The sequence below is a fragment of the Postia placenta genome, assembly GCF_002117355.1.
Source record: "Postia placenta MAD-698-R-SB12 unplaced genomic scaffold POSPLAscaffold_16, whole genome shotgun sequence".
Lineage (NCBI taxonomy): Eukaryota > Fungi > Basidiomycota > Agaricomycetes > Polyporales > Adustoporiaceae > Rhodonia > Rhodonia placenta.
The window spans coordinates 674,713-700,182 of NW_020169847.1; the positions used below are offsets into that span (position 1 = coordinate 674,713).

Here is a 25,470-nt window from a genome sequence, read left to right on the forward strand (position 1 = left end):
CGCCAGTCACTGCCGGCGTGCTGGTGCTCCTGGGACATCCACATTGCACGTCGTGGGTGGGGGCTGGCATTTATTCGACATGCACCCCGGCGAGCGGGCCAATGCCCTTGCACAGGAGTCCCGTAGGCCGATCGCTCTCAAGAGCTCTTCGGGGCATGGCGACACCGCGGGGCTCGGGCCAAACGCCCAACGAGTGCGGTCCTTACGGGGACTATCCGTGGCCGTCGAAGCTCCGCCAGCACCCCAATCGCAAGTCCTGATTGGGCCGAAAACCCTCGATCACGGAAGATGGTGGTCGAGGGCCGCAAGACCCCCGAGGTAAGGGTCGGCTCCTGTGGCTCGCGTTGCTGTTGCGACACTAGTTGTGGCTGGCGGGGCGGGGGAGCTGGTCCTGGCGCAGGCCTTTTCGTGGCCCTCGGGATAAGTATCTGCTCGTGTCTTGGCCACTTTTGAGTGACCCAGCTGCGAGCAGGGAAACTAGCATGCGCCGAATCCGATGGTTACGTTCGTCGTGCACGTTTACTTGGGAGCAGCAACTCGAATACGACCATGACGAAGCATCGTTCCTCAGTTGTCATGATGAGCTTACGCGTGCGCAAGATGTTTGATGGCAGTGTCCGCTGGGAATATACGCAGGAGAACGTTCTTGCGACCTGTTTCGCAGCGCGTGGAAACGTCAGAAAGGCTAGAGCTTCGGTTCGAGAAGTTATACTACTATGTTATAGTTACTGTGTATCACCTATGTTTATCGACTGCGTTTTCAACTTCCATTGTGTGCGTACGAGATTGAGATATGCTTGAACATGCAGTGATGCCCTGCTTGCAGGTCATCAATATTGAGATCGTTGCACACAGCACTGGTTGGGCAATTGGGCGATGCAAGTTGGTCCAGAAGCGAGCGCTATTACAGAAGACCGCGCACAGGCGCTTGCCGCACTTCGCCTCTTGTTTATTCTTCCTACCATGTTTGATCGATCATCTCTGGACGGGACCGTTGGCTGCCGCTGTCGCTCGCTGTATCCCCTGACCAAATTACGCGGACCTCCGGCTTTCCTTGCGAACCGTGTTGTTGGTAACTACACCTACAGGAATATGCAGGCTCAACTTTGCCTCCGAATCCGTAGAACCTTCAGAATCTCGTGCAAGCCTCTCTGCGCTTGTCACATGCTCGCCCTCCGCGCTGTCGGTGCTCATGTAAGCCTTGTCTCGTGTCTTCGGGCAATTACCTTACTGCTCTTGTCCTACATGAGTGAGCCCGGTCTTGGGTATCACAAGCAAAGATGCTGCCAGACAGTATCATAATATCATCTAGCATCATTCGAGAGACACAGTGCATTGAGGCTCGACATGTGTTACTACAGTGCACATAATGTCATGATGTGACTCGAAGGAAGTAGAACACGACAAGCATGATGGGGGTTTCCCTATATCTTGCGCGCCACCGGACTTTCGCGACGAGGGGGACCATGCAATTGGATGAAGACCTCTCAACGAATCAGCTGATGTCCTGAGCCTGAGAAGGTTCGAAGGAGAACTAACCACAGGCGCAAGGTTCGTGATGTTAATTGACTCCGAGATTGCCGCGAGTTGGGCGACACAACATAGATGCATGATATCGTTTTTTGCCTTCGTATCAATCCAGATCTGTGCCCGCACAGATTCGTCGGCCCTGACAGCCGTACTTAGGTACGCGTAAACCATGCGATGTGTTACACCAAAGCTTGTTGCATACGACATAGGATTTGTGCTCCCCGGACGGTCGATTTGCTGGCGTGTACGCGTCAAAGGAGATGATGCTCTCGTGCTTATGGGCGTACCAGTTGCCTCGTAGAGGATAATCTGAAGAATACTAGACAGACGCCAGGATTAGTACACTCCATGCAGAATGACGAATTGTTTGAGTTACGTCGTACCCAGGAGCCTTGCGCGTCTTGCAGTCCTTCGTTGTCCGGAGTCTACCCCGTGCGTGAGTATAGCAGCTCTGATAGCTATATCGCACCTTGAAATAGTGCTCGCTAACCCACGCCAACCGCGGCAATCGTGCTGTAGGTCCATAGTGTTTGAAAATGTGCCCGCTAGAAGCGTGCCTCATGGTATGTCGGTATGGCTTTACGGTGCGTGCCTGAGACCGATGCGTCCGCACAACTCCCATACGTTTGAACCTTGTTAGTAAGTGCGGCGTTTCCCAGATATCCTAGCAGGTATATAAAGGGCCATGGAAGACTAAGTCGTCCATACTAGTAGCTCAACTAGTGAAGCTTCATCAATTATGTCGACGAAGGTCAGCCAAGCACAATACACCGTCGCCATTGTGGGTGCAACTGGAGACCTAGGTATGCTATCTACCATCTGTCCCCCGACAATGCCTGAAGTGCTGTTTTCTGCTTACAGGCAAGTATGTTACCGCGGTCTACTTGAGCGACCAGTATCGCACCCACTTTTCAAAGGTAATCGCCGTCGTGAGAGACCCGGAGTCTCCAGGCGCACGTAAGCTGGCGGAAGCGGGTGCGGAACTACGCCGAGTTGACGCAGCGAACGCTTTGTCTTCCTTCACTCGCGCTTTCTCCGGCGTCGATGTGGTCGTAAACACCGTTAGTAATGCTCCGGTGAGATACCACGACGCACTCTTCGACGGGGCCCTGCAAAGTGGTGTCAAGGTCTACTTCCCGTCGGAATTCGGCTTGTGGGTGTAAACTTTGGGGGGTTGCTGTGGCGAGTGCTGAGTGTTCTGCAATAGGGACTACAAGTATGCCGATCTTTCAGGATACGGGAAGTCCGTTTGGGATGAGAAGGCTCGGCACGTCTCCCGCGCGCGGAAGCTTGCTCAAAACAAAGTGAAGATAATTGAACTTGATGTCGGCATGTTCATTGAATACGTCCTAATTGTGAGTCAAAAGGATCGTGCGCTTAGTGTGTAGCTGATAATACCATCTAACTAGCCATGGTGTTTGTAACAATTCTCTTGCCGACACTGTGATGACGGCGGATCTGACACTAATCTTCTAGTTGGCTTTGATGCAACGAACTTGACCTTCGCATTCGCGGGTTCGCCTGATAGCAAGATCACGGTCACGAGTAAAGTGGACATCGCTCGTGCTACGGCGCGGCTCTCCTTGCTCGCCCTGTCACAGGACACCGCTGTCCCATTCGAGGGGGTCATACGCGTTGCAGGCCAGCATGTGAGCTACCGCCAGATTGCGGATGCCGTCGAACGCGTTAGAGGGGAATTCGGCATCGAGCCAAAGAAGGTCACATTGAAAATCACGGATCTGGGGCCGTACAAGGCCACCACTCGAGAAGAGGAGATTAGGACTGGGACACCTGATCTTAATAAACTCATCAAGTACGACATATTTCTCCTTCTGTGATATCCGAAGATCGGCTTATGATTTCTATAGGATCTTGATCGGGGAGGGCAAAGTCGACTACTCGCGTAACAATCACAACGAACTGGTGAACCCAGGGGAAAAGCTGTGGAAGTGGAAGAGTGTGGAGGACCACGTCCGCGAGCTGGGAGGCCGAGTTTGAGGCCCTCTGTCATGCCAAGTACCTGCATCGGGGATATGTATCTGAGATACTCGAAATTGAACAGCTTCTATATCATTGGAACTACCTATTCCTGCATGAGTAGCATGTGCAGCTGAACCGAATCTTTCATGCATGTTTCGTAAACTTTGAAGGGGTTTATGAGCTTTATCTCGCACTACCTGGCTGTTACACTGGAAGGGAACACCAGTCAGATTTATAATTGTTCTTGATGCTTCCGCTGTCAAATGCATGAATAACGCGACCGTCATCACACTTGACTCAGCGGTAGCCGCTGCCAGCTATACATGCTTGGGGCACGATCGAGAAGGCGCATGAGTGATCACTGCGAACGCGCTTAGTGGCACCTGCTTTGGACTAGAGCATCTTCGGGCGCGTTCTGAATGTTCGGGGCCACCACCATAGATATGCAAACCGCCTTCTTAGATCCTGGTCACGATGGCGGATGCAGTCTTCGTATGTCGTGCTATTCTAACGCAATCTCAGCAAGCAGATTTTGGTAATCGCGTTCACACTCGCTGCGCCGCCGGCATGAGCCTGAACTATATAACATACGCCGATGCCCTCATCGGAGCCCATAAAAACTGCACCCCATCCTCGGGACCTTGGGTGTCCCTTGTATGTCCTACGCCATGTCCACGAGATTAAGCCGCGCATCGTACGTCGTCGCTCTTGTCGGAGCAACTGGTGATCTCGGTCAGTTCTGAGATACTCGTGACTGCATCCCCACGCTCTCAATGGAGCTTACCATTCCGCAATGTAGGGAATCACGTCGCGAACGTCTTCTTGACGAGCTATCGCCCTTTCTTCTCTAAGATCGTTGTCATCGCACGCGATACTACCACAGCGTCAGCCAAACAGCTTGCCGCGCAAGGCGCTGAGCTACGCCAGGTGAATTCGGCCGACCCCGTTCAGTCATTCGCGCAGGCATTCGCAGGCGTGGACGTTGTCGTGAGCCTCGTCGGTAACGCACCACTGGAGTACAAAGATGCGCTTTTTGATGGCGCCCTGAAAGCCGGCGTGAAGGCGTACCTCCCCTCAGAGTACGGCAGTGACTATCGTGTAAACGATTTTCCGGGATGGGACGACGTAGCATGGATTGCAAAGGCCAAGCATGTGCGCAGAGCGCGGGAGCTGGCGCAGGGGAAGGTCAAGATCATCGCAGTGTACACAGGCCTGTTCTTGGAAGGTGCACTTGGAGTGGGTCACACACGCTTCTGTTGCGAAAACAATGCATGCTGAATACACTGAGCAGCCTTATAGTTCTTACTGTACGTCCACCACCTTCGACATCTGATGATACGAAGCTTACAGTTCCGCCATAGTCGGCTTTGATACGAAGAACCTGACATACACGGCGGTTGGTTCACTTGATGCCAAGACCGCCACAACAACCAAGGCGGATATTGGGCGTGCCCTCGCGGAACTGTCGCTCCTCGCGCTGTCGCCAGAACTGGCCTCGCAGGTTCCGGACGACGTGCATATCGCGGGAGATAACGTGAGCTACCGGGACGTACAAGGCATCGCCCACCGCGTGCGCGATGAGCTGGGCCTTAACAAGGGTGACATAGTGCTGAAGAGCGAGGATCTGGAGGCATACAGGGCGACGGTGCGCGAGGACCAGCTCAAGAAACCCGCGCCTAGCCCGTTGAGGCACATCAGGTGAGGAATAGATACCGTAGTTCCCCTTGTGCACCGTGCTGACAACGCTGTGTGCGTAGGATTCTCATCGCAGAGGGAAAGATGGATTTCTCGAAGAATCACAATGAGCTGGTCAATCCCGGTCAGAAGGTCTGGAAATGGGGGACCGTTGAGGAATTCATTCGCGCAAAGGGCAGCAAGTTCTTCGAGTGAGCTTGCAACGTTGATCAGTGAAACAAGCCAATTTGTACACTAGCCCGTGAGGTCTTGTTGTAAAACAGCGAAAGACGAGGTTTCAGAGGAAATGAATGGGAAGGCTGACTCTATCAAATTCATGTTTGAATTTGTTTGTAGTCGTGAAGACTCTAGCGCTAGTAAGCCAAGCCTCGGCCATGGTCGGCGACGTGCGTGTTGGAAAAGTAAACTTCAAATTTCTTGCCACTTCACTGCCACTCTGCTTACCTCGTATGTCTGTTCGCCAGACTTTTTGCGGTCAATTTTTCTATCTATACCTCTTTACACAGTCAACGAAGCAGACTAGAGTCCTTCTGGACACAGCATATCTCGCAGCACGTTGGAAATAGAAACCTCGGGCCTTGACCTACACTATGTCGGACGCACCAGAAATGCAGCCCTCAATTGAACAGCTGCAGCTCATCAATGTCGAACTACAGCGTAGAAAGGTAGACGCTGAAAGGGACCGGGACCTCTTCAGGGACCTCTATGGCAAGGCGTCCGCGCACGCGGGCGAGGTCTCGAAGGAGAACAACGAGCTTCAGGAGCGGCTGGTGATCGCGGAGGGTCAGGTACGCGATGGACTCAGCATGCTGAAGGGGACATACGAGGAGCGCGTGAGGCTGCTCGAGGCAGAGGTCGCAAAATGGAAGGCGCAATGCGAGTTGCTCGTGTCGCGCGACCAGAGAACAGATGACGAGGTGCGGCGGCGCGCGGCACTGGAGCCCGAGTTAAGGGAAGAGAATGAGAGGTTGAGCCACTTGCTGGAGGCGCTGCAGAAGGACTACAGTCGCATGGAGGGCGAATTGGCAGCGCTTGGAGAGAAGGAGCAGCCTGAGACGGACGGTGTACTTCCGGCGCCGATCGTCTCGACAGTCCACACCGCCACCGTGGCATTCATGTGAAATCTCAAATAAGGGTCGGTCGAATTCCTGGTGAATTGTTTCTGGTTGGTATTGTATCGTATATGGAGATGCGAGTTTGTATGTAGCCTACAATTCATGATTTTACAGCTATGCTACAGGATCCCAGTGACGCGTTTGTACAGCCTCGGAATTTATCGTACTTCTGACTATGTCTCGGACAATCAGTCCCGTGTTGTCCATCTTGGCTCCCAGAACATCTCGTACGTCCTACACACCCTTGTCGCTAAATACCCCGGTCTCAAGCCCGACTCGAAGGTACTCAACATCCCAGCAATTGGCCGGAAAGCGACGGACTCGCGATAGCCTGTTTCTAGATCATAGTGCAAGAAGCGCAGCTCGTGTAGGCTTGTACTCTGTAAATAGTAGTCGAAGAAGTCTTCTGCCCAGATGTTGAGTCGCATGTCTATGCTCCGCAGAGAGCGCGACGGCGGAGCGTTGACTTCTGTCACGCAGAAGGAAGGTGAGTTGGCGCTGGCGTATTGCTTGTGCTGCGACTCACCAGAAATAACAGGCCGCACAGGCTGCTTGCCCTTGTCCGCAACGAAAGGGACCATTCTGACGTCCTCGGCATCGGAGGCATCAGATTCCCCGTCCTCCGCCCAATTCTCGTCGCTTAAATCATCATCTATACCGCCATCTGCAGGATCGACCACAAACAGCGTCGGGAGAACGAGCACGCGGAGCCTTGCAGCAGCTCGAATGTGTTCCGCCCATGTAGCCTGGTACATAATCGTTATTTAATCTCACTTATAAGAACAAAACAGCGTACAAGGTAGACTCTGTCAAGCTTTGGCACGTAGGATGTCATCCCAGAGTGGTCGAGAACGAGTTCTTCAAGGGTCGGGAAGTAGAATAGTATATTCTCAATGATTGATGGGTGGTAGTCGGGAGAATATTGTCCGCCGACATTGACTATGATTCGCAGGCGGCGAAGGGGGACAGGCCTTAGGAGCGCCAGATAGTCTAGGCGAATGGCACCTTGAACGGAGAGCGAATGGAGGCTGTGCCAGGCTCCCGTTTCCTGAACGTGACGGTATGCAGTTGACATGTTTGACAGACGAACTATCGCACTCACTACGCAATGTGTGATAAGCTGAAAGCAATCAACCACGTTGTTCTCGTCGCAGGATATGGACAGCTCCTGGAGAGCGGCCCAGGAGAGCACACACTCAGCCAGGGTGCCTGCGTCCAGCTGGCGCAGGTCATGTGTTAGGTCGAGCTTCTGGAGTTGCTTCTGACCTAGGAGGAAGCCGACACTTGCGAAGGCATCCCAGGCTTCCGAGCGAATCATCACGCTCCGAATATTCCTCGAAGAAGCCGGGCGTAGACGGACTGAGGGCGATAAGACATTTGTGAGCGCAACTTCCCGAAGGTAAGGCAAGGAGAAGAGCGCGTCGACAGTCTGTGGTAATGTAAGAACGTGTCCCAGAGTGGTGGCATCCACGGTGACGCTTCTCAAACCTAGAGAAAGCATCACAATGCGGCTCAGATATCTGTCAAGTGCATCGAACAGGTCCCGGTATGATATGGCAGGTGATGACTGTCGCGAGGCACAATACAGGTCACACAGGTAGACGATCCTGACGTAGGTCCGAAAAACGGGGCGGACTTCCAGGGTCCATGTCAGTTGCTGGAGCGCGACGATGGTGCGCATCAGTGTTTTTGGACATCCATGACCGAGTCTAAAGTCTAGCCTATGGTAGGCCCAGCCCGACCAGGAATAGAGGTACTTGCAGGTCATCGCCAGCGAGAGGAAATCTGCAAGGTGAAGGTTCGTGAAAACGAGGGAAATAATGTTGTGTGGAAGGTGTAGAAGTTCGGTGTTCTGTTCGTTGAGAACAAGCGTGCTGGGATCGATCTGCAGATTAGTGAACAGCTCGAGAACGTTATCAACATCGAGAGATGGGCTGGGGCCGATCTGCATTTTGGAGAACAGCTCGAGGACATGATCAGCACTAGGTGGCGTATTGGAGCTGATCTGCAGTTTGGTGCAAGACTCAAGTACATGTTCCGTATGAGACATCTGCACACATTATCAGTAGCGATAGGAAGCCATGGTAGATCACACTCACCATGATACTGTCTTTTGTGCGCAGAGGGCTAATGAACGAGTCGCACCGCGATACGTACACGACGCTCTTATACGGAGACCCACCATTTCGATTAGCATTATGGCTACCCAAAGCTATTGTTATTGTCTTATGGTTGATGGGAGGGACAAGGCACAGCGCATGCCAACGGAGAACATGTCAGCATTCTGTCATAGTAAACTCTAACGGAAGTTCGCCGATCGAGGCCGCTACAACACCTACCATATTCGTCATAGCCTGTCGGATACACCCACAAGAGCAGAAACTGCGCTGGGTAACGTTACGTACAGGCCAATTATCACGTCGCACAGCTTTACAAGAATTGCACATCATGCGCGTTTAACATTGAGGAACCAATCATGAAAGAAGTCAGTTCGCACGCACGAGCTGAGGGGATATCAGCAAAGTAGTTGACAAATATCCATAAGGCTGGACTTACCGGTATCCCTGTACCGTCAATCTACTCAAGCCAGCAAGTCGAGGGAACGTCTCAGGGATGAAAGGGGTTCCAATACAATCATTAATGAAATCATGCTACACTTGGGTCGTGGGAGTTATGTGCGAATGAGCCAGGAAAATTGACAGAAATCCACGAAACGTTGACAAAGATACAGTCGACGGACATGAGAGCAGATCTAGCAGGATGACAGAGGAAGTTGAACTTGTTTCAAAGAGCGACCCGTGTCATGATGAGGAGCCATTCGTGCTGGGTTCCTGGTCTTCCATATCCAGATCGTTCGCTGACGGCACTGCAGCTGATGTTGCTGCTCCTGCAGATACAACGCCTCCGGGTTGTTGTGGGGGAGCAACATCCCTGACACACGTCCGTTAGTTAATGCGTGGTCTGAAGAAGCTTGGTATGGAGGTCGTACCATTTAATCTGGAACCTCGTTACCCTGGGTTTTGAGTTGATGTCCCTAACCAGCCGGTCAAAGCGGATGGGATCCGGGAGGCTCTCCTTCATCTCTTCGTTGTCATACTCTGTGTTTTGGTAATATCCTACCCTGACGAACTCTTGATCCCGGTAGGAACCGGTAAGGATAAGAGCAGCCACACCCAGGACGTCTTCTGGCGGAATCTTCGATGGACTCGGTGCGGACCCTTCAAAATCGAAGGCATTGACGCCAGCTGGTACTGGCCCCACCAAGCAGTCGTCAAGTTCCTGATCAAGCTCTTCATTCCCCGGTGACGACACGTAGATGAGACGCCATTCCAAGTCTATGTACGAAGGTGGCGTGTAAGGCAACATGAACGTTTCCAGCAGATCCCGTAGGTTAGCAGTGTGTGGGTCTCATACAGCAGCTGCTAGCGCACCTTCAGGTAGTGGTGCAATGCACTCAAACGTCACGCGGAAGTGATATGGGTCGGTGAAACGCGCCGGATTGTTGAGGAATTCGACATTCTGCCGTATATTAACGAGATCCGCCTGAGAGGGATAGATCGCACTCACTCGGATAGTGACTAGAGACATGTCTTAGGAAGTAAATTTTGGGGATTAGGGTATGAGACGCGCCTGGTGGCGAGGATGAGATCGTGTGCCAAGTTTTGAAGCATGACAGCTTGCCTCAGGAGACGCGTCAGGTCACACGTCCGTAACACCTTGTCACTGACTGTCGCGACCACGTGCCAACACTTCTTGCACCCAGCAGTGTTTGGTTGCACCCCTTGTAAGGTTATGTGATACCTTATACATGTACAGTCTCGACGCAATCTGTGGGCTTCTTGCTCCTTGTCCTGCGTCTTGCGGCCGAGCGCACAACACCCTCCAGGACAATATTTTGACCCTTTCCCTAGGCTGTGTCAATAGGAACCCTTGCTGATATATCATGAAAGGATACGGTAGCCAGATTCCAGCCAGTCATAGGTAAAGAGTGTAAGCGCTACAGTATTGCACGGGTATAGCGTACAGGGAACGTTGAACAGCAATGATCGTGAGGCGTAACGAGCGTGGCGACAGCGGCTATGAAAATCGACAAAAGTTGTGTATTGTACACAGAGTCGAGAACCAGCGACTTGAGACAGTAGACCATAAATAGGATCAATGACCAATAGAAAAGAACTTCGAAGTGTCGAGAAACCAAGCGAGACTTCGGCGACTATGGATACATTCTACCATCAATGCCAGTTCCAGACCAGCCCTATGGCTGTTTGCGGCTCTCGCCAGGGACCAGCCATAATACCTATCATACAGCATATCCCCGGTATGCGTACGGATCAGGCGTGTCCCGATTCTCAGAGTAGATTGTATTCCGGAACGGATCCACGCTGTCTGCACGCTCACCAGGCGGCGCACCGGATAGGCTACTCGACGCGCGCGACGAGCGGTTCGAATCGTACGCCACGTCTGCGCTGCGCGAGCCCGGCGGCCACAAAGTGAAGGAATTCCGGAACGGGCCCCACGCGCCGGACGGCGGCTCGATGGGCGTTGCGAGCGGGACCGACATCGACATCGACCACGAGCTAGCCGGCACAGATGAGGCGGGCGAGTGCGGCTGTGTGGATGCCGTGTACTGTGACGGCGTGACTGCTGTGTCTGTGGAGTGCCGCAGGGGGGACGGCTGGAAGATGATCCACGAGCGGGGCGTGGGCTCCGAGGAGGGCGTGGGGGACTGGCGGAGCAGTGCGGCGGACGCGGCGCGTGAGGCAGGGAACATGCTCATGCTCGGGCTCGAGCCGTTGAAGTAGCTGGTGCTGCGAAAAGCGTCCGCAGGAGTAGGGACGGACTGGATGCCGATCACGCTATCGAAGGGGTCCGCGCCGTAGCCGAAGACGGAGCCCGGCATGCTGAAGTGGGCCATGCGTGAGCGTGCGCGGACGCGGTTGCGCTGAGAGCGGCGCCTGAGGAAGAGCAGGAGTCCAGCGAGCAACGCGAGAGCGCCAAGCACGCTGCCGACGACCGCGCCGGCAATGGTTGCGCGGTGGCGGGTCGCACTGTGGAGTGGGAGATCAGTAGTTGATCGAATAGAAAAGCAAGTGGGAATGCGAGTAGAGCAGCAACGGGACATACTCAGTATGGCTGGTGCTCGAATTCATCATGGACCCATAGAGGGAGCTTGATGACCCTGAGGCCGTGCTCGACGCTGAGCCTGGTATTCTACCCGATGAGAAAGGGACGGATGCTGTTAAGGTAGTCGCCGGGATTGATGGTAGGCCTAAAGGATTGACACTCGATACAGACGCAATCGCCCCAGAACTATCACTGGAAGCAGAGCCTGATAAGCAACGCGGTGCGGTACAGTGCATCACAAACGTACCTAGTAGATGGGAAAGGGATGGTCGTCGACTCAAGCGTAGGCGAGGAGGCTACAAAAGTAGACGATGGCCCCACAACAGGGGATGAAGAGCCAATGAATCCGATAGGCTGAACAGTGAATGCGCTAGAAAAAGTGGCAGAGGAAAATGTCGCCGATGCATTTGGGAAAGATGCTGATAAAATAGAGGAAGAGGAGACAACAGACAACAAGGACGAGGTCTGTGATACAGACGATGATACGGGGGTAGAGCTCGGAAAGGATTCAGCTGAGGTAGTGCTCGAAGAGGATCCAGCTGAGATAGTGCTCGTAGGGCCCGAGGAGCTGATCGACGAGGAAGAAGTCGATAGAAACGTGCTACTGGCACTGCTCGAGCTAACATAACATTGAGTTGTTTGGGTTGACTGCACGGGGGAGAGCTTTCACCTAAGTCCAGAACTGGAAGACGAGACAGTCGAAAAGCTGCTCAGTCCCGTCGCGTTGACAACGGCGCTGTAGCTGAACTCGATCGTATGTTCTGTGTCCGATGATGCAGACCACGTACCTAGAAGAGGAAGCTGACGCAGAAAGTACAGAGGCCGACGATGTCGCTAAGGACGAGAGCGACATAGCGCCTGAAGCTGAGCTTGGGGAACCAGATCCACAAGGCCCAGATGTGGACCTAGAGGGCTTGCTCAGTCCACTTTGCGTAGAAGAAGGGGTAGTGCTAGCGCGAGAGAAGGAAGACGAGACCTGGAATGAGGAAGAGGCCGGCGAGGACGAGAGACCAAGTGCAGTGCTTGTCGGGGTCGCGGACGAGACGCCTGATGCCCAGGAACTACGCGAAGTACGCATCGAGACATCAGACGCAGCGCTCCCAGGTGTTTCACATGGCTGTCCCAGCGAGTGTGAAAGAAACATTGTAGGGACGCGTGCGTGGGCACGCCGCGAGCCTGGGGGCTCGCCAGGAGCAAGCAATGGCTAGGAGCACAGCTACAAACTTAGTTCAAGAGAAGACAAGGAGAAGGTGTGCCAAGGGCAAGAGGTGGAAAGGGTATCGCGGTCGGCCACTGACACCTGGTCACTTGGGCTGGCAGTGTTGCATGTTGATGTGCAACTGATGATGGTCTCTGGTACCAGGTCGCGCAGCCGATGGTCTTGATCTGTGCATGCCGACGGCTGCGACGCGTTCGCGGTCCTTGCTAAGCGCATCGAGAGCAGAGCTAGATCCGCGATGGTGGAAAACAGATTATCGCAGCGCTAAGCAACCGCCGACAGAACCGCATGTGGGACGCGGTCCGGACTCGGCCGCGTCTGCGCCGGACATCGCGAGAGATCGCGAGTCTCCTGAGAACAGAGTAGACAAATCCTTCCACCTGCGCGGGCTACCCAGGCGTGGCTAGAACTTGGTCGCGAAAATCACAAAATGGGTGCGATCATGCGGCTCGTGCAGTCATGATCGAATGAGGCCGCCTCGCGGTGATCGACTCGAGATGAATTGTGCTCAAACACCGATGAATTAAAAAAAATCCGATATGGTTTGTTCGCAGATCTAGGAGTACAATTGTATAACATGACAGCACACACAATCATGACGAATCTCCAGGGCTACAAAGAAATATGGGACTTACTATTTTGAATATCGATCGTTTCAACCCAACCCATGACTTCACAATCGACATTCGCTTCATCTCGCCCAAGCCGCGCCGCGGACCCATTCGTTCACTCGACCAGCGCAAACCCCAGCCAGCGTCACCGAATTCCGGCGCCAGAAAGAATGCTCGATGTCCGCCTGAGCTCTCGTTTCCTTCCCCACACGTCCCAAACTTTCAACTTGGACTCGCCTGGCACCGCGAGTACAATGCGTTGCCCATTCGGGCTGAGAACGCTACCGGCTACACTTGCTTGAGCCGCCTGAACAAGACATACTTGATTAAGGGAGGGAAAGCGGTGAACCGCCACGGAATTAGAAAATCTCGCAGGACGGGGCTGGGACGGGAACGGGAAGATCATGGAATCAAGGTGCACATTCGGGGGTGGGGAAGTAGTTGACTTGCCCAGTCCATGGGTACTGAGAAGTTCTTTGCAGTGAGTGGAAAAATGAAGTGAAGTGATTTGCGCGTCGAGCTCCAATTTGGTTGGATTGGTTGATGTAGGGTGAGGCGAAGAATTCACGTTCCAAATACGTATCGTTCCAGTATTATCTTGTGCTGAGTCCCCGCTTGCGAGAACACCCGATTGCCATGGGCACCAAGCCAAGGCCTTACAGGAAGGAATAAAGTTAGTGGCGCGCGACGTTTCGGTGAGGACGGCGACGTACGTGAACAGCACCCTCGTGCTGCATTTTTCGTCGGCGTTGAATAAGGTCCCCAACGTCGAGGGGCGCATTTTGTCTGGAATCCCAGACATGGACGGTCCCACTCTCATCGCCACTGGCCAGGAATTTACCATCTGAGTTCCACGACAGACTGTTAATTACCGCTTGATGACGAGTCGTCTTACGGCTCTGTTCCTTCATTTTTGCGGTCTCCTTGATACGAGTGTCATAGTGCCTAATCGTGCCTCGGATGCCGCCGACCGTGAGCGATTGACCGTTCCACTGCATAGCAGTGACGCCCTTCGTCGACCAATGTGCGGTCATTTTATTTGACACGAGGTCCCATACTTGAATATGGCCGGTGCTGGTGCAGACAGCTACCATGTTTTCCATTAGACCGGTGGCACATTGCACCAAGCGCAAATTTCCATGCTCGTCACGAATTTTGCAAAGTTGCCGGACGTCGTCTCCTGTCGCTGCCATGTTCCGGTAGTGTACGCGGTTCCCGCGCCCGAAGACGAGGATGTTCGACATAGACCAGCTAACTGGCGGCGCCGAATGGACATCGGTTTCTGCGTCTGTGACGGTGAAGTCGAGGGTCATTTTTGCCCCCCTCAAGTGGTGCCACGCCGATTCGGGCACCGAGGACCCGGGTGTAGCGCTGCGAGCGTCCTGAATAGAGCTCGCAGAAGCGGTGCGCATCAGACCCAAGGTATCGGTCATACTTGTGGCTGATAACGAAGGCTGACGAGAGATTGTCTGCCCGCCGTAGGCTAGTGAGGACTCGGCATACGAAAACGACGCGCTTGGGCGAAGTGTCCGCGGGCGTCGGGGGGAGATGGTGGGATCATTGAAATAATCTCCTTCGTCTCGAGGAATGCTAGGCATCCTGTCCAGCTGCGTGGAAAGGGGTCAAAGCGTAAGTGTGGCTGGTCGGTGTCACGGGGTAGACTTGACCCACATGGAGATTAGCTGTAGAGATTCGTCTCCCCCCAGTTCTCGTGAAGAGACCAGACAACCGAGTGGATGCTCTAGCCCGCTTGGGCTCGGGGGGCGTTTCATCTTCTGAAATTGACAACTGTCGCTTACGCTGTCCACGGGTGAGTACCATTGAAATAGTACTACTCGAGCTGTTGACGGAATCAACAAATCAACAGATGAACTACACGATGACCGAGAGGAATCAACGCACGGTGAGCTCGGGAGCTCAGGTGGTGATGATGCCATGTTAGCGAAATGTAGAGTACGGGTGTTCGCTAAGCGGCAAGTTATATCGATTTAAATCGTCACGAACAACGGCCACGCTTACGTAATCAGACGCGCGACGCGGCTGTATTATGATGGCACGGGATCGTGGTTCGCAATGCCATTGAGTAGGCAGCGCAACCGTAGTCAGCTGCTATAGAATTACAGCTTTCAACTTATCTACACGTAATAAGTGCGAAGGGATGCGCAGTCTTCAATGGGAGCTGTCAGTGCTGACCAGGGATAGGCGGGAACCAGCTTATTTGTGTTTATTTGCGTCACGCGGACCCACCACAACTGGAAATACGTTCAGTCTCAACATCTTGGGGCTAGAAAAAGAGTACGACTTGTATAAAAAAATTACTACGCTGCCGCTGTTTGCTTGAGACTGACCGCTCGAGCTCAGGCATTGAGGCAATTGAGCGCTTAACTTTGCTTCATGACTTCCACCAAACCAAAATGTCCGAGCTGATGTAGGGCCAACGCTGCAAAGATGATCGTCTACCTAATACATAGTTACAACATGTTTTTGCACGCCTTAGCTCTAGCGTCGTTCTCAGTTCACGGCCAGGCGTCGTTTACTATGAATGAGCCTAGGCACAGGCACGATCACGTGGTACTACCGTACGCGTCTGTGGCTGTCGACGGGTTGGTGAAAAGCTTATTTACACGCCGAGAAATTGTCCACCAAGTGCGTTGCAGGGTGGAAGGCAATCGCGTGGTAAATGGCGTTGCGGGATGACCATCCATTCTCTTCAAAAATCTTGCTACCCAAGCGCGCCGGAGTAACCTACAAACGCTATTGGAAAACATGGATGCTTATCCCGGAGCCTCCAGAGCGTGGTGCCTAGACAAGTACTTATAGAGCCTTTTTGTAGTTTCTTCCGAACATAGATCCGCTTTGTCTTCTCGTGAGTGTCAGCATCAGACTCTGTCAATTCGAAACACTGGAAGCGCCGAAAACAAACAAATGCAAACGTCCCTTCATCAGCTTCGAGTCTCACGCAGCTGTGCTCAAAGCGCGGACAACACCCGTCTGGGAAAGGATGGCGACCCATCTGTTTCTTTGTTCTGCCTCATGCGGTGACCGGCGGAACGACGTCCTTAGCTACTTAGTCGTCGCACCTGAGTTCGTCTGCCACCATGCCACCTCTTTTTCACCGCACTCGGCGACACTCTTCCATGTCGTGCTTCAGCATGGTGTCTGCGTCGCCTGAACCTTCGCAGGTGGCTTCCGAGATTGTGGTTCCCCGCAAGCACCTTCGCCGGTTCTCGAGCGTAGGGAACGTCATGCGAAGCAAGAAGTCGGGGCCTGCGTCGGAGGCGAATGACGATAGTGACCTTGCGATATCGTATCCATGGAACTTCCAGGTACGCATTATTAGGTGTGTCTGTTTTGGACGTCTCTGATAGCGGGACAGCACAAGATCCACGTGGATGAACAGTGAGTAGGATACATGTGCGATAATGCCGACGGTATCTCACGTGTTACTCAGTCTCAATGGGCTGCCGGAGACGTGGTCCACATTGCTCGAGAAGCCCAAGGGACTTGAAACCGTTGACGAAAGGCAGTCATCCGAGGTGCGAACACTAATAACCCATCGCGGGATTGGCCAGGCTGACAATTTTGACATGCAGTCTCCAATGTGTGCACCTACATCGGAGATATCACCCCCTTCGGCCATTCAAGTATGTTAAGACGTAGTATTTCCGAGCATTCCACTTATGATGAACTTTGTAGCACAATATACATGTGGACGAAAAGTGAGCTAGGTTCTAAGTAGACTTCTATTGTTCTCACTCAAAATCTGTGTTAGCCTCAACGGTCTTCCGCCGGCTTGGGCTGCCCTGCTAGCTAAGTCTGGCCAGGAGAAGCCGCCGAAGTCAGCACGGCGCAGATCCGTTGCTATAGAGTCCCCTGTGTTCCAGGCGGGTGGCGATCCCTATATCTCCCTTCCCTGGAACTTCAAGGTTTGTTTTGCCTAAGCTATGTGGCTGATTTGTATGCTGAGCGGGTCCGACTTCATTCAGCATGACATACATGCCTCAGCGGGGTACGTGATGCTGTGTCATGTTATCTAAGCCTCTAGTCATTCCATTTTAGAGCCGACGGGCTACCGCGCAACCTCCCTCCGATGTTCATTGAGCGCCTCAGCGAAGTGGGCTACACCGAGGTTGAAGTCGCAGCCATTAGGGGCGGAGTATAAGTAGCCCACTTCTCAGTCTTTGGTTTTCCTATATCCTATCATCGCCTATTTCAATGCTACTTCTAGATCAAGGGTAAGGTAATATTGGGATAGTACGTATTTATCGCTGTATTCAGGCTGTAGCAATCGGAGCTCGGGATGCAGCTGGGCTGCTCAAGTATACGAGACAATCATACTGTTCGACCTTACGCTCTGTTTCGAACGTGTAAGTTGCTCCTTACACTATCGACTCATTTATCCACAAGACAACGCCGATGGCTCGAGATCAACCGACTTTCCAATGTGGCTAGTCAGTCAGTGTTCAATATTCAATGTCCAAATCCATTCGCGGATACTTGAGGATTAACCATCTGCTTTCATCGGAATCGCTCTGCGTAGCATTTCGTTGTCATCCACAGCGGATTTGATCATGTGAAATGTCTCAAAGAAACCTCGCTTCATGCGCCATTCTCATACTCCCTGGTTGGGCAATTCAAGATTGAAGCGTTTACAGATGACCGTAAATGAGGCGTACTCTGGTGCTATATATATATTGGTGTGGTTCCTTTACTGCGGCAGTCAGTCATATATTCACTATTATCCTACTCGATGTATGGATCACATATACCATATATGTGAGCCAGTTTCGCGGCACGCCTTTCTGAGGCGCTACGTGTATGGTATGAACAAAACATGCTAAAGAGCATGATCGCTTAATTTGGGTAGGAGCTTACCCGATATGGCAGAACGGACCTCGACGTCTCTTCGTCTTATGAAATCATATCCATTCACGCTCATCACGTCGTAGTTTGATGCCTTCATCCCTTGCCATGCATACCTATAAGAGTACCGTGGCACGTCAACCCGATTCACCTCTTTTTTGATTCGCCATCTCCCCTGTTCCAGTCTTCCTCTTTCAACGTCCCAACTCCATCACTCCAACTTCAGCGTATGCAGCGCGTGCACCACTAACAAACGTACGCATATCACCATTCGCGAGGGGTGTGCACCTAGACCATCTTGAACTCGACATCATCGTCAATAAGACAAATTTTGTACTCTCCTGAACTTATCTCGAGCCATCTATCTAATTTCTTGGTTGCGTGATGCATTCACCCCCATTTTTGTCCTCCTTCAATCCTACAAGTACTCAAAACTCACATTTTAAAACATTTAGCTCCACAAACGACGAAGGCGCTCCCGCGTTGGCTATCGGAGTTTGAAAATGAAACAAGCAATAGAACGGCCAGTGAAACCAACGTAAGCACAGCAATTTGAAACGCTCGGATCTGTCCACGACGCTCAAGCGCGAGCTCATCGACGACGACGATGGCAACACCGTCCACAGGCCGCCAGAACTCCCGCTTCTCGTCGCTGAACGTCTTCAAGTTCGCCTCCAGCCCGAAGCCGCCCCCGCTCCCGCCCAAGGACATCCACTATATGCCCAACCCGTCCCTTCCTTCCTTGAATCACTCATTGTCTCCAGATTCCTTCGCATCTCAGCCCGCCACCCCCCTTTCTGCGCAGTACGGGGGCCTCACCAGAACTCCTTCGCCATCACCGTCTTATGCGCCTAGCCGCATGACTATGTCGCCTGCTTCGTCGTCGTCCGCGCTCTCGCCCGAGTCGGCGGGGTTCAGGAGAGGTCTGCAGAAGTTGTCCAGTTTTGGAAGACGACCGAGGACACCCAAGTCACCCGAGCGTGATCTTGCCGCTTTACAACCACCAGACCCGGTCGAGGATCCGTCCATATCATTGCCGTGGAACTTTCAGGTACGCTTTGTGGGACTGTCGTTGTGCCAGTCTGACCTGTTTCATGCAGCACAACGTGCATGTTGATGAAAGGTTAGCAACCCCATTGTCATCAGCTCATCTCACTGATCGCTATCACAGCTGCAATGGACTGCCACCAACATGGGCCACGAAGCTGGGTGAGATAGGGCTGAGCGAAGAAGAGATTGCAACCATCAACGCACGCCGGGCGGCTTCGCGGTCGCAGAATACGCGGTCGATATACTCTCCAAGCACCGAAAGGAGTACAATCTTTGCAGGTGGAACAACCTTGTCATTACACCGCGACATGTCGGCGTCGCAGTCGTCTCTGGCGTCAAGCTCGCGCTCACACCATCGCGACGCGTCGTTCACAGCATCATCCGAGGCTCCTCTCAGCAGTAGCCATGAACACACGTCGGGTGAGAACCGTACTGCGACCCGACCTCCACGTCCAGTTGCCCCATCACGACCTGTCCCCGTTCCTTCAGAAGCGGGATCAAGTTCCACACCTGGTCCGTCTAAGGACGTTCCGCCACGGACACCACCACGACGAGCGTACCATGTCGCTAACGACTCACTGAGCGGCATGTCGCCGCCACCGGCATATTCGTCTGCAGGAGGTAGCGTACCACTGACCAACGTCAATGAGAGTTTGGTGGCTGCTTCAGAGAAACGGCCATTTGGTACAAATCCACCACAGCTGCCGGTCGCAGGAGGACTGCACTCGTCCACATCAACGTTTTTGGGCTCACCGCCACGGTTATCTTTGCAGAAGGACGGCCTTGGTGACTTGTCAAGCTGGTCCGAATCGCTGTTCTCCATAATCCCTGCGGCATCAACGTCGACCGTGGAGATACCTCCTAGAAATACTCCTTATTCTACACCTGCATTTGCTTCTACTTCTACTAACATCACTAATCGTTCGCCTGCTTCGGTTCGTTTACGCTCCAAGTCGCACTCGCGTTCGCCGTCATCGCATCGGAATCTACCCCCGCAAAAACCCGTACCTTTGCATAATCTCCCGCCACGAACCTCGCTCGCGCCTGCTTCTACAGATTACACGCCACCATCATCCGCCAATACTTCCAATCCCCTGTGGCACGAAGTCATGGAAATGGTGCGACCATCAAATGACGAAGAGACACGATCAAAGCATCGGTCTCTTAGCAAGCCCAAGTCCACGCCGGCGTTGACTTCCACTTCATCATCATCCTCTGGTTCCTCTTGGTTTCCTTCGACGCCGGAGCCTCCATTACCGGTGTCAGACACATTACAACTCCCACGATCGCCAACACGTCCTAGGAGTGATGCTGGAAGCGATAAAGGACTCGAGCTGAATAACGAGGATGGTCTCCTATTGGTGCGCCCGCGTGAGAAGGATAACCGTGATTCCGACCTGTCAACAGTAACCATCGTACCAGCGACCATCGAGAGGGGTGCTGTCGCCCGTAGTGCCCGAGGGAATATTGTAGTGTCCCCAGTGAAGGCCAACGACGAGGACGCAGTGCAAAGGCAGTCCGCCTTCCTCATTACCACGACAACAGCGGACAATGATGATCGGAACAGCGGACGCTCTCAATCGCCCATGAGTTCTGAGTCTCGCTCGAGTACTTCGAGCATCTCCACAACTGCGTTCGGGTCGGGCTCCACGTCGGGATCAGCATATACGAAGATGTCGCCTCGCCCCTCCCCTCGTGTAGCAACATTCGCTGCGGCCGAGGAAGGGTATAGCGTCCGCTTGCAGAAGGGCAAGAGCGAGCTCCCAGAGCTCAACCTCGACCTTGGCCTTGACTTGGACCTGGATGCCCTCCGCCGGCCGTCGATACTCATCCAAGACATTATCGCCACAGGTGGTCTATCGGACCACAACGCGCCTTTGTCCGCGCGGTCGTCTCCAATCACTCCGGCGCCTCAGTATCCAGGATGGGTGTCTGAGGTAGTTGCACCATTGTCGGACTTCATTGACCAAACGCTCGATCCCCGCACGCTGTTCGGTGAGTTCCGAGAGATTGGAGAGGGTGAGAGCGGTAGCGTGTATGCCGCGCGCGTTCTCGTCTCAGAACGTAGGGTTGCCGGCCCGAGCTTCGTCGCGATCAAGAACGTACCACTCCTTCCGTCGGGTTCGCCGAAGTTGATTGACTTGCAGCGGGAGTTGAGCTTGATGCGCGACGTAACGCATCCGAATATCCTTAGCATGGAAGGGCTTTTTGTGGATGTGGTTGAGGATGCACTGTGGATCAAGATGGAATTGATGGAGCGCAGTTTGGCGGATATCATAATGCTGGTTGAGGAAGGCATTGCCGTGGAGGAAGGACCTATTGCCCGGTTTGCGTGCGACGTGAGTTATCATTCTGCGTGCCTTGGAGAACATCTTCGTAACCTCAACTTTGGTCGTGGCTCACACTTGATTGTTCCTATAGGTCTTGCATGCTCTCAGTCATCTGCAGTTGCTGGGAATCGCGCATCGAGATTTACGCTCAGATAATCTATTGGTGAATTCCGAGGGAGTTGTAAAGATCGGTCAGTTGCTGTGATTGTCTGGTGTACTGCCATCACTGAGTGATCATTCATCGCAGCTGACTTCTCGAGTGCGGTTCGAGTGTCTCGCAATAAGCCGACACGAAGCGATCCGGCCGGCGTAATTTATTGGCAGGTTTGTGCATCTGGCTTTTGTGGATCGTTGCTATGCTTACAGACAGTGCAATACCCACAGCCACCAGAGATGAGGCAGTGCGTACCTTTAGTTGTCTGTCTTACCTTCTACTCATGTGATACCGCAGGGGGACATACAACGCCCTAAAAGTCGACGTGTGGTCTCTGGGCGCAACCGTATGGGAATTGGCCCAGGCGGAGCCTCCATTCTCCAATACCACCGATCCTGGACAGATGGCTGACCGATGGCCACCACTACTTCAACCTGAAATATACTCACGATCTTTTCACGATTTCTTGCATCTATGTTCGCAACCCAGCTCGTCACGACCAACCCCAGATGAACTTCTCAAGGTGAGCGCGACGTTGCGTGATTCAGTGTTCCGCCAGCTGATTCCTGTGTCCCTCAGACGCCATTCATTCGAAGTGCGGGCGGACGCCCCACTGTCCTTCAGTTACTGGCAGAGTGCAGATCAGTCGAAGAACGATTGTCTCGACGGCAGAGTACTGACTCGGATGGGACCGTCTCGTTATCATAGTCTGTATCCACGATACCCTTTTGCATCGTTGATTGGACACTCTTGTGCTTTACTATACAACGTGTCTACCGTGCTACGCATGCATGCTGCAATGTTTGGCGCTGCCGTACCACTCGGAACTGTCTATGATCGTGTCGCAGTATCCACGTTGAAAGGACGATACCGTAGTACACATGCCACAGATGCGGGTTCTCAACCTATGTGCCCCTCATTATACAAGATGCGTGGTGAGGGTCTGATTGGTCAGCTATCAAGTTCAGTGTTTCCGACTGCCCTGCAGTGGCGCAGGAAAATCATTGAACGTAGCCACGTGATGCGTATGTGGCTCAAGCTCCGCACGCCCCAAAGCCATGTTGTGGACACGGTGCTAACTCAGGAAATCCCGTCGGTTTGGGGGCTTACTGCAGATGAACGAATACTGACGCGCTGCGCAAGCACTACATTTCAGTAGCATTCAAGTGGCGCCACTAGCCTTTATATCTGTGTTGATTCTTGAAGCCTGAAGGTGGCTCATCAGGACCTCTCTGTGGTTGCAAGGCCACGCCCTTCCAATGAGAATACTCTATCCCTGCACGAGGCAAGCATTTGCATTGTTTGCCTCATCTTGACCGCTGATGGCTTGCGTTTTCATTTCGTACAGAGCCACCTTTACGCAGAGCCCCCCCCCCCCCCCCCCCCCCTGGTCGTCCGTGCCACACGATCTCTGAACTGGCATATAAAATGCTTTCGAAAACATCTACCGTGGACTCACAGTCACCATGGGTGAGCCAAGTACTCAATCTTTTGCCACTCGTTTTACTCAACGTGCCGAAACGCCTCCTCGTGCAAAGCTAACGGCCGGCTCGTCGTATCGACTTAGCGACCTCAAGACACAGCGCAAGACTCTCATAGAAGAGCTTGGGCCTACTATCCCTGAGGTACCCATCCCCTACTTTTTGACGAACATTCTTCCGGGCCTACGCGAAGGGCTCGATGTGGACGAGATCGCTACGAAATTCAAGGCCAGTGGACATATTACTGACGATGGCCGCTGGTCTTGTTTTCCTTGTGACCCAGCTCAGGTGAAAAAGAGAGAGGAGCAATGTTTCCAACCACTCGAACAACTAGCTGAAGCAATAAGTACCGCCAGCGGAGGGGGGAAGCACGCGACTCCTACACTACACGCAAAACCCTTCCATACAACCTGTCTGCACGCTCAGGGACACGAAGAGTCCAGATGGGTATTTCATGATATCTGATGAGACCAACCAGGTCTATTGGGCGAACATTGCCATGTCTGCCGAATTCAAGAAGAAAGCAAGACCTGCCGACAAGGAAGATGTATGTATCTGGATATTTCTGTTGGTTTGATAGTACTGATCGTATGCTCAGAACGTTGCGAAGATTATCTGGAGTATGCATCAATGCATGCGGGAGGATCCCCGTCGACGCTTCACGTTCGGCCTCACAATTGAGAACAAGGAGATTAGATTGTGGTTCTGCACTCGTGCACAGCTACTGGTCAGCGAGGGTATCAATTTTCTGCAGGTGCGTTGTCCATCCTCCTTGCAAAACGTTGACTTTAATTTGTTGTCGTCGCTTCCAGGACCATGCTACTGTCATTCATTTATTTCTGGCATTGATGTATGCGAAGGATCACGAGGTCGGATGGGACCCGACCATATGCTACGCACGGGATCGTAATGGCGAAGTGCTCCTCCACGACGGGGTGCCGCGCCTCGATATCACCATTCATGAGGATGGAGAAGAGCCTGAAGTATATCGCACTACGAGGATAATCTCTGACATCGCTGCAGACTCTCCGTTAGGCAAAGGAACCCGCGTCTGGGAGCAATGAAACTAAAAGCCAACAATGAAGAAGTTGGGCATCCGGTCGCCCTTAAAGACTCTTGGATCGATCATGACCGCATGAGAGAGGGCGATATCCAGGCCCAGATCCGATCTGAGATGGCAACTGCCAAAGACAAAGAGGACATGGACCGTTTATTCTTGACCGTCCTAGCTCACGGCGACGTCTACATTCGGGAGCGGCCAGACCACACTCGTGACCTAATAACGCATGGAGCGGATGTTCCCGTTGACTGCCCTGACTTTATCCTCCCAAACCAGCTCAAGATACGCAAAAGCCAAACGTCTAAGTCTCGCGGGAGAAGTCGCCCCGCGCCCCCAACAATGGGAACAGGCCATCATCGCAGTCTGGAGGAACAAATGCCTCCACCTGTCACACAAATCAGGTATCTTCCGAAAATCCACTACCGCATCGTTTTGAAGGAAGTCTGCGAGCCCTTGCACAAGATGACATCAATGAGGGACGTCTTCAATGTTTTGCGACAGATCGTGCTCGGTGAGACCATTCGTGTCTGCTGTATTGTCTGATTCACTAAAACAACTTCAATAGCACTACGACTGATGCACAAAGCCGGGTGGATCCGTCGTGACATTAGCTCTGGTAACATTCTATGGTTTTGGGTTGGTGACAAGCTAGTTGCTAAACTGGCCGACTTGGAATATGTGCAGCGGATGTATGTGGCATTAACATCGCACGAAATCCGGACTGTGAGTATGTATCACAAAACCTACAAACCCACCTTATAGCTTGATATTGAGGGGGGGAGATAATAGCACTTAAGTATGGGGAGGTAATGCTGTTAAGCGCAACAACGAAGTGAATAGAACTGGGGGACAGGGTGCCCCAGGATGCTGCCTTATATACATGAGGGAAAACCCCCCAGGGACCAGTAATGGACCCCTGGTACCTAGCTGGGTAAGGATTACTAAGTATCATGTGCTCTATGATGTCATAGTCTGCCCCTGCCCTGCCCTGGGCCTAGGGTCCAGAATTGACCGGCCTATGGCCTAGTGCCTGAGCCTAGCTCCTACCTATGATGTCAGAATGATGTCATGGTCCAGAAGGAGTCTGGTTTCTATCTAGAAAAGGTCCAGCATCAGAGTCCAGCCTGATGTGTCCAGAACAAGATCATGTGTCGCTTATTTAAGCGGATAACCCCTTAGATATGCAGTTGTACCCATATGCGGACGGATAAGTATGGATAAGTCCCTATACCCTTTGATATGTCCGCAGAAATAGCGG

General features: G+C 52.9%; 11 protein-coding genes across 11 annotated transcripts; 7 read left to right on the top strand and 4 right to left on the bottom strand.

Moving 5' to 3' along the window:
* Positions 1–126: 126 nt before the first annotated feature.
* Positions 127–801, top strand: POSPLADRAFT_1155237 (hypothetical protein; the record flags this gene model as incomplete). The annotated part of the gene is made up of 2 exons (XM_024486925.1): positions 127–318; positions 463–801. Coding segments are annotated over 2 exons (531 nt in total), but the record flags the coding sequence as incomplete, so codon positions are not given.
* Positions 802–972: 171 nt separating this feature from the next.
* Positions 973–1,911, bottom strand: POSPLADRAFT_1041508 (hypothetical protein). Its single transcript, XM_024477923.1, has one exon. The coding sequence runs from the start codon at positions 1,735–1,737 to the stop codon at positions 1,315–1,317; it is 423 nt and encodes a 140-aa protein (XP_024334820.1). The 5' UTR covers positions 1,738–1,911; the 3' UTR covers positions 973–1,314.
* A 358-nt stretch (positions 1,912–2,269) lies between these two features.
* On the top strand, positions 2,270–6,326 carry POSPLADRAFT_1155519 (hypothetical protein; the record flags this gene model as incomplete). The annotated part of the gene is made up of 11 exons (XM_024486950.1): positions 2,270–2,333; positions 2,392–2,683; positions 2,738–2,885; positions 2,940–2,946; positions 3,007–3,343; positions 3,399–3,501; positions 3,593–3,627; positions 4,861–5,208; positions 5,268–5,396; positions 5,542–5,561; positions 5,812–6,326. 11 exons carry the CDS (start codon positions 2,270–2,272, stop codon positions 6,324–6,326), a joined length of 1,998 nt encoding a protein of 665 aa, XP_024334821.1.
* A 182-nt stretch (positions 6,327–6,508) lies between these two features.
* On the bottom strand, positions 6,509–8,897 carry POSPLADRAFT_1071528 (hypothetical protein; the record flags this gene model as incomplete). Its single annotated transcript, XM_024482450.1, has 6 exons — positions 8,877–8,897; positions 8,726–8,748; positions 8,420–8,447; positions 7,423–8,370; positions 7,117–7,368; positions 6,509–7,066 (listed from the first exon to the last, which is right to left on the bottom strand). The coding sequence occupies exons 3-6, from the start codon at positions 8,420–8,422 to the stop codon at positions 6,509–6,511; spliced, it is 1,761 nt and encodes a 586-aa protein (XP_024334822.1). The 5' UTR covers positions 8,423–8,447; positions 8,726–8,748; positions 8,877–8,897.
* A 37-nt stretch (positions 8,898–8,934) lies between these two features.
* POSPLADRAFT_1185468 (hypothetical protein) lies at positions 8,935–9,930 on the bottom strand. The gene is made up of 4 exons (XM_024489150.1): positions 9,888–9,930; positions 9,752–9,839; positions 9,310–9,655; positions 8,935–9,251 (listed from the first exon to the last, which is right to left on the bottom strand). Exons 1-4 carry the CDS (start codon positions 9,906–9,908, stop codon positions 9,122–9,124), a joined length of 585 nt encoding a protein of 194 aa, XP_024334823.1. The 5' UTR covers positions 9,909–9,930; the 3' UTR covers positions 8,935–9,121.
* Positions 9,931–10,237: 307 nt separating this feature from the next.
* POSPLADRAFT_1067693 (hypothetical protein) lies at positions 10,238–13,070 on the top strand (the record flags this gene model as incomplete). The annotated part of the gene is made up of 9 exons (XM_024482216.1): positions 10,238–10,638; positions 10,722–11,118; positions 11,148–11,237; positions 11,268–11,370; positions 11,484–11,583; positions 11,807–11,934; positions 11,962–12,042; positions 12,224–12,458; positions 12,808–13,070. Exons 1-9 carry the CDS (start codon positions 10,479–10,481, stop codon positions 13,068–13,070), a joined length of 1,557 nt encoding a protein of 518 aa, XP_024334824.1. The 5' UTR covers positions 10,238–10,478.
* Positions 13,071–13,419: 349 nt separating this feature from the next.
* On the bottom strand, positions 13,420–14,587 carry POSPLADRAFT_1155503 (hypothetical protein; the record flags this gene model as incomplete). Its single annotated transcript, XM_024486949.1, has 2 exons — positions 13,420–13,929; positions 13,988–14,587. 2 exons carry the CDS (start codon positions 14,585–14,587, stop codon positions 13,420–13,422), a joined length of 1,110 nt encoding a protein of 369 aa, XP_024334825.1.
* A 1,698-nt stretch (positions 14,588–16,285) lies between these two features.
* Positions 16,286–17,623, top strand: POSPLADRAFT_1067695 (hypothetical protein). The gene is made up of 8 exons (XM_024482217.1): positions 16,286–16,600; positions 16,651–16,673; positions 16,726–16,810; positions 16,868–16,918; positions 16,971–16,993; positions 17,047–17,200; positions 17,261–17,283; positions 17,334–17,623. Exons 1-8 carry the CDS (start codon positions 16,373–16,375, stop codon positions 17,434–17,436), a joined length of 690 nt encoding a protein of 229 aa, XP_024334826.1. The 5' UTR covers positions 16,286–16,372; the 3' UTR covers positions 17,437–17,623.
* Positions 17,624–18,744: 1,121 nt separating this feature from the next.
* On the top strand, positions 18,745–19,350 carry POSPLADRAFT_1049756 (hypothetical protein; the record flags this gene model as incomplete). Its single annotated transcript, XM_024479833.1, has 2 exons — positions 18,745–19,188; positions 19,309–19,350. 2 exons carry the CDS (start codon positions 18,745–18,747, stop codon positions 19,348–19,350), a joined length of 486 nt encoding a protein of 161 aa, XP_024334827.1.
* A 1,510-nt stretch (positions 19,351–20,860) lies between these two features.
* POSPLADRAFT_1155165 (hypothetical protein) lies at positions 20,861–22,379 on the top strand (the record flags this gene model as incomplete). The annotated part of the gene is made up of 6 exons (XM_024486917.1): positions 20,861–21,526; positions 21,609–21,708; positions 21,765–21,841; positions 21,902–21,918; positions 21,969–22,194; positions 22,251–22,379. The coding sequence occupies 6 exons, from the start codon at positions 20,861–20,863 to the stop codon at positions 22,377–22,379; spliced, it is 1,215 nt and encodes a 404-aa protein (XP_024334828.1).
* A 758-nt stretch (positions 22,380–23,137) lies between these two features.
* POSPLADRAFT_1061121 (hypothetical protein) lies at positions 23,138–24,187 on the top strand (the record flags this gene model as incomplete). Its single annotated transcript, XM_024481342.1, has 5 exons — positions 23,138–23,599; positions 23,631–23,699; positions 23,751–23,906; positions 23,965–24,135; positions 24,176–24,187. The coding sequence occupies 5 exons, from the start codon at positions 23,138–23,140 to the stop codon at positions 24,185–24,187; spliced, it is 870 nt and encodes a 289-aa protein (XP_024334829.1).
* Between the last annotated feature and the right edge of the window lie 1,283 nt (positions 24,188–25,470).

What these genes read in the sequence shown, in the direction of transcription:
- POSPLADRAFT_1185468 (XM_024489150.1), bottom strand. Translation starts at nt 9,908, where the DNA reads ATGTCTCTAGTCACTATCCGA. An exon ending in TGTCTCTAGTCACTATCCGA is followed by an intron (nt 9,840 to 9,887) that starts GTGAGTGCGATC and finishes AATATACGGCAG; the next exon opens with AATGTCGAATTCCTCAACAA. An exon ending in CATTGCACCACTACCTGAAG is followed by an intron (nt 9,656 to 9,751) that starts GTGCGCTAGCAG and finishes CTTCGTACATAG; the next exon opens with ACTTGGAATGGCGTCTCATC.
- POSPLADRAFT_1041508 (XM_024477923.1), bottom strand. Translation starts at nt 1,737, where the DNA reads ATGTCGTATGCAACAAGCTTTGGTGTAACACATCGCATGGTTTACGCG.
- POSPLADRAFT_1067695 (XM_024482217.1), top strand. Translation starts at nt 16,373, where the DNA reads ATGCCACCTCTTTTTCACCGCACTCGGCGACACTCTTCCATGTCGTGC. An exon ending in CGTATCCATGGAACTTCCAG is followed by an intron (nt 16,601 to 16,650) that starts GTACGCATTATT and finishes ATAGCGGGACAG; the next exon opens with CACAAGATCCACGTGGATGA. An exon ending in CCCTTCCCTGGAACTTCAAG is followed by an intron (nt 17,201 to 17,260) that starts GTTTGTTTTGCC and finishes GACTTCATTCAG; the next exon opens with CATGACATACATGCCTCAGC.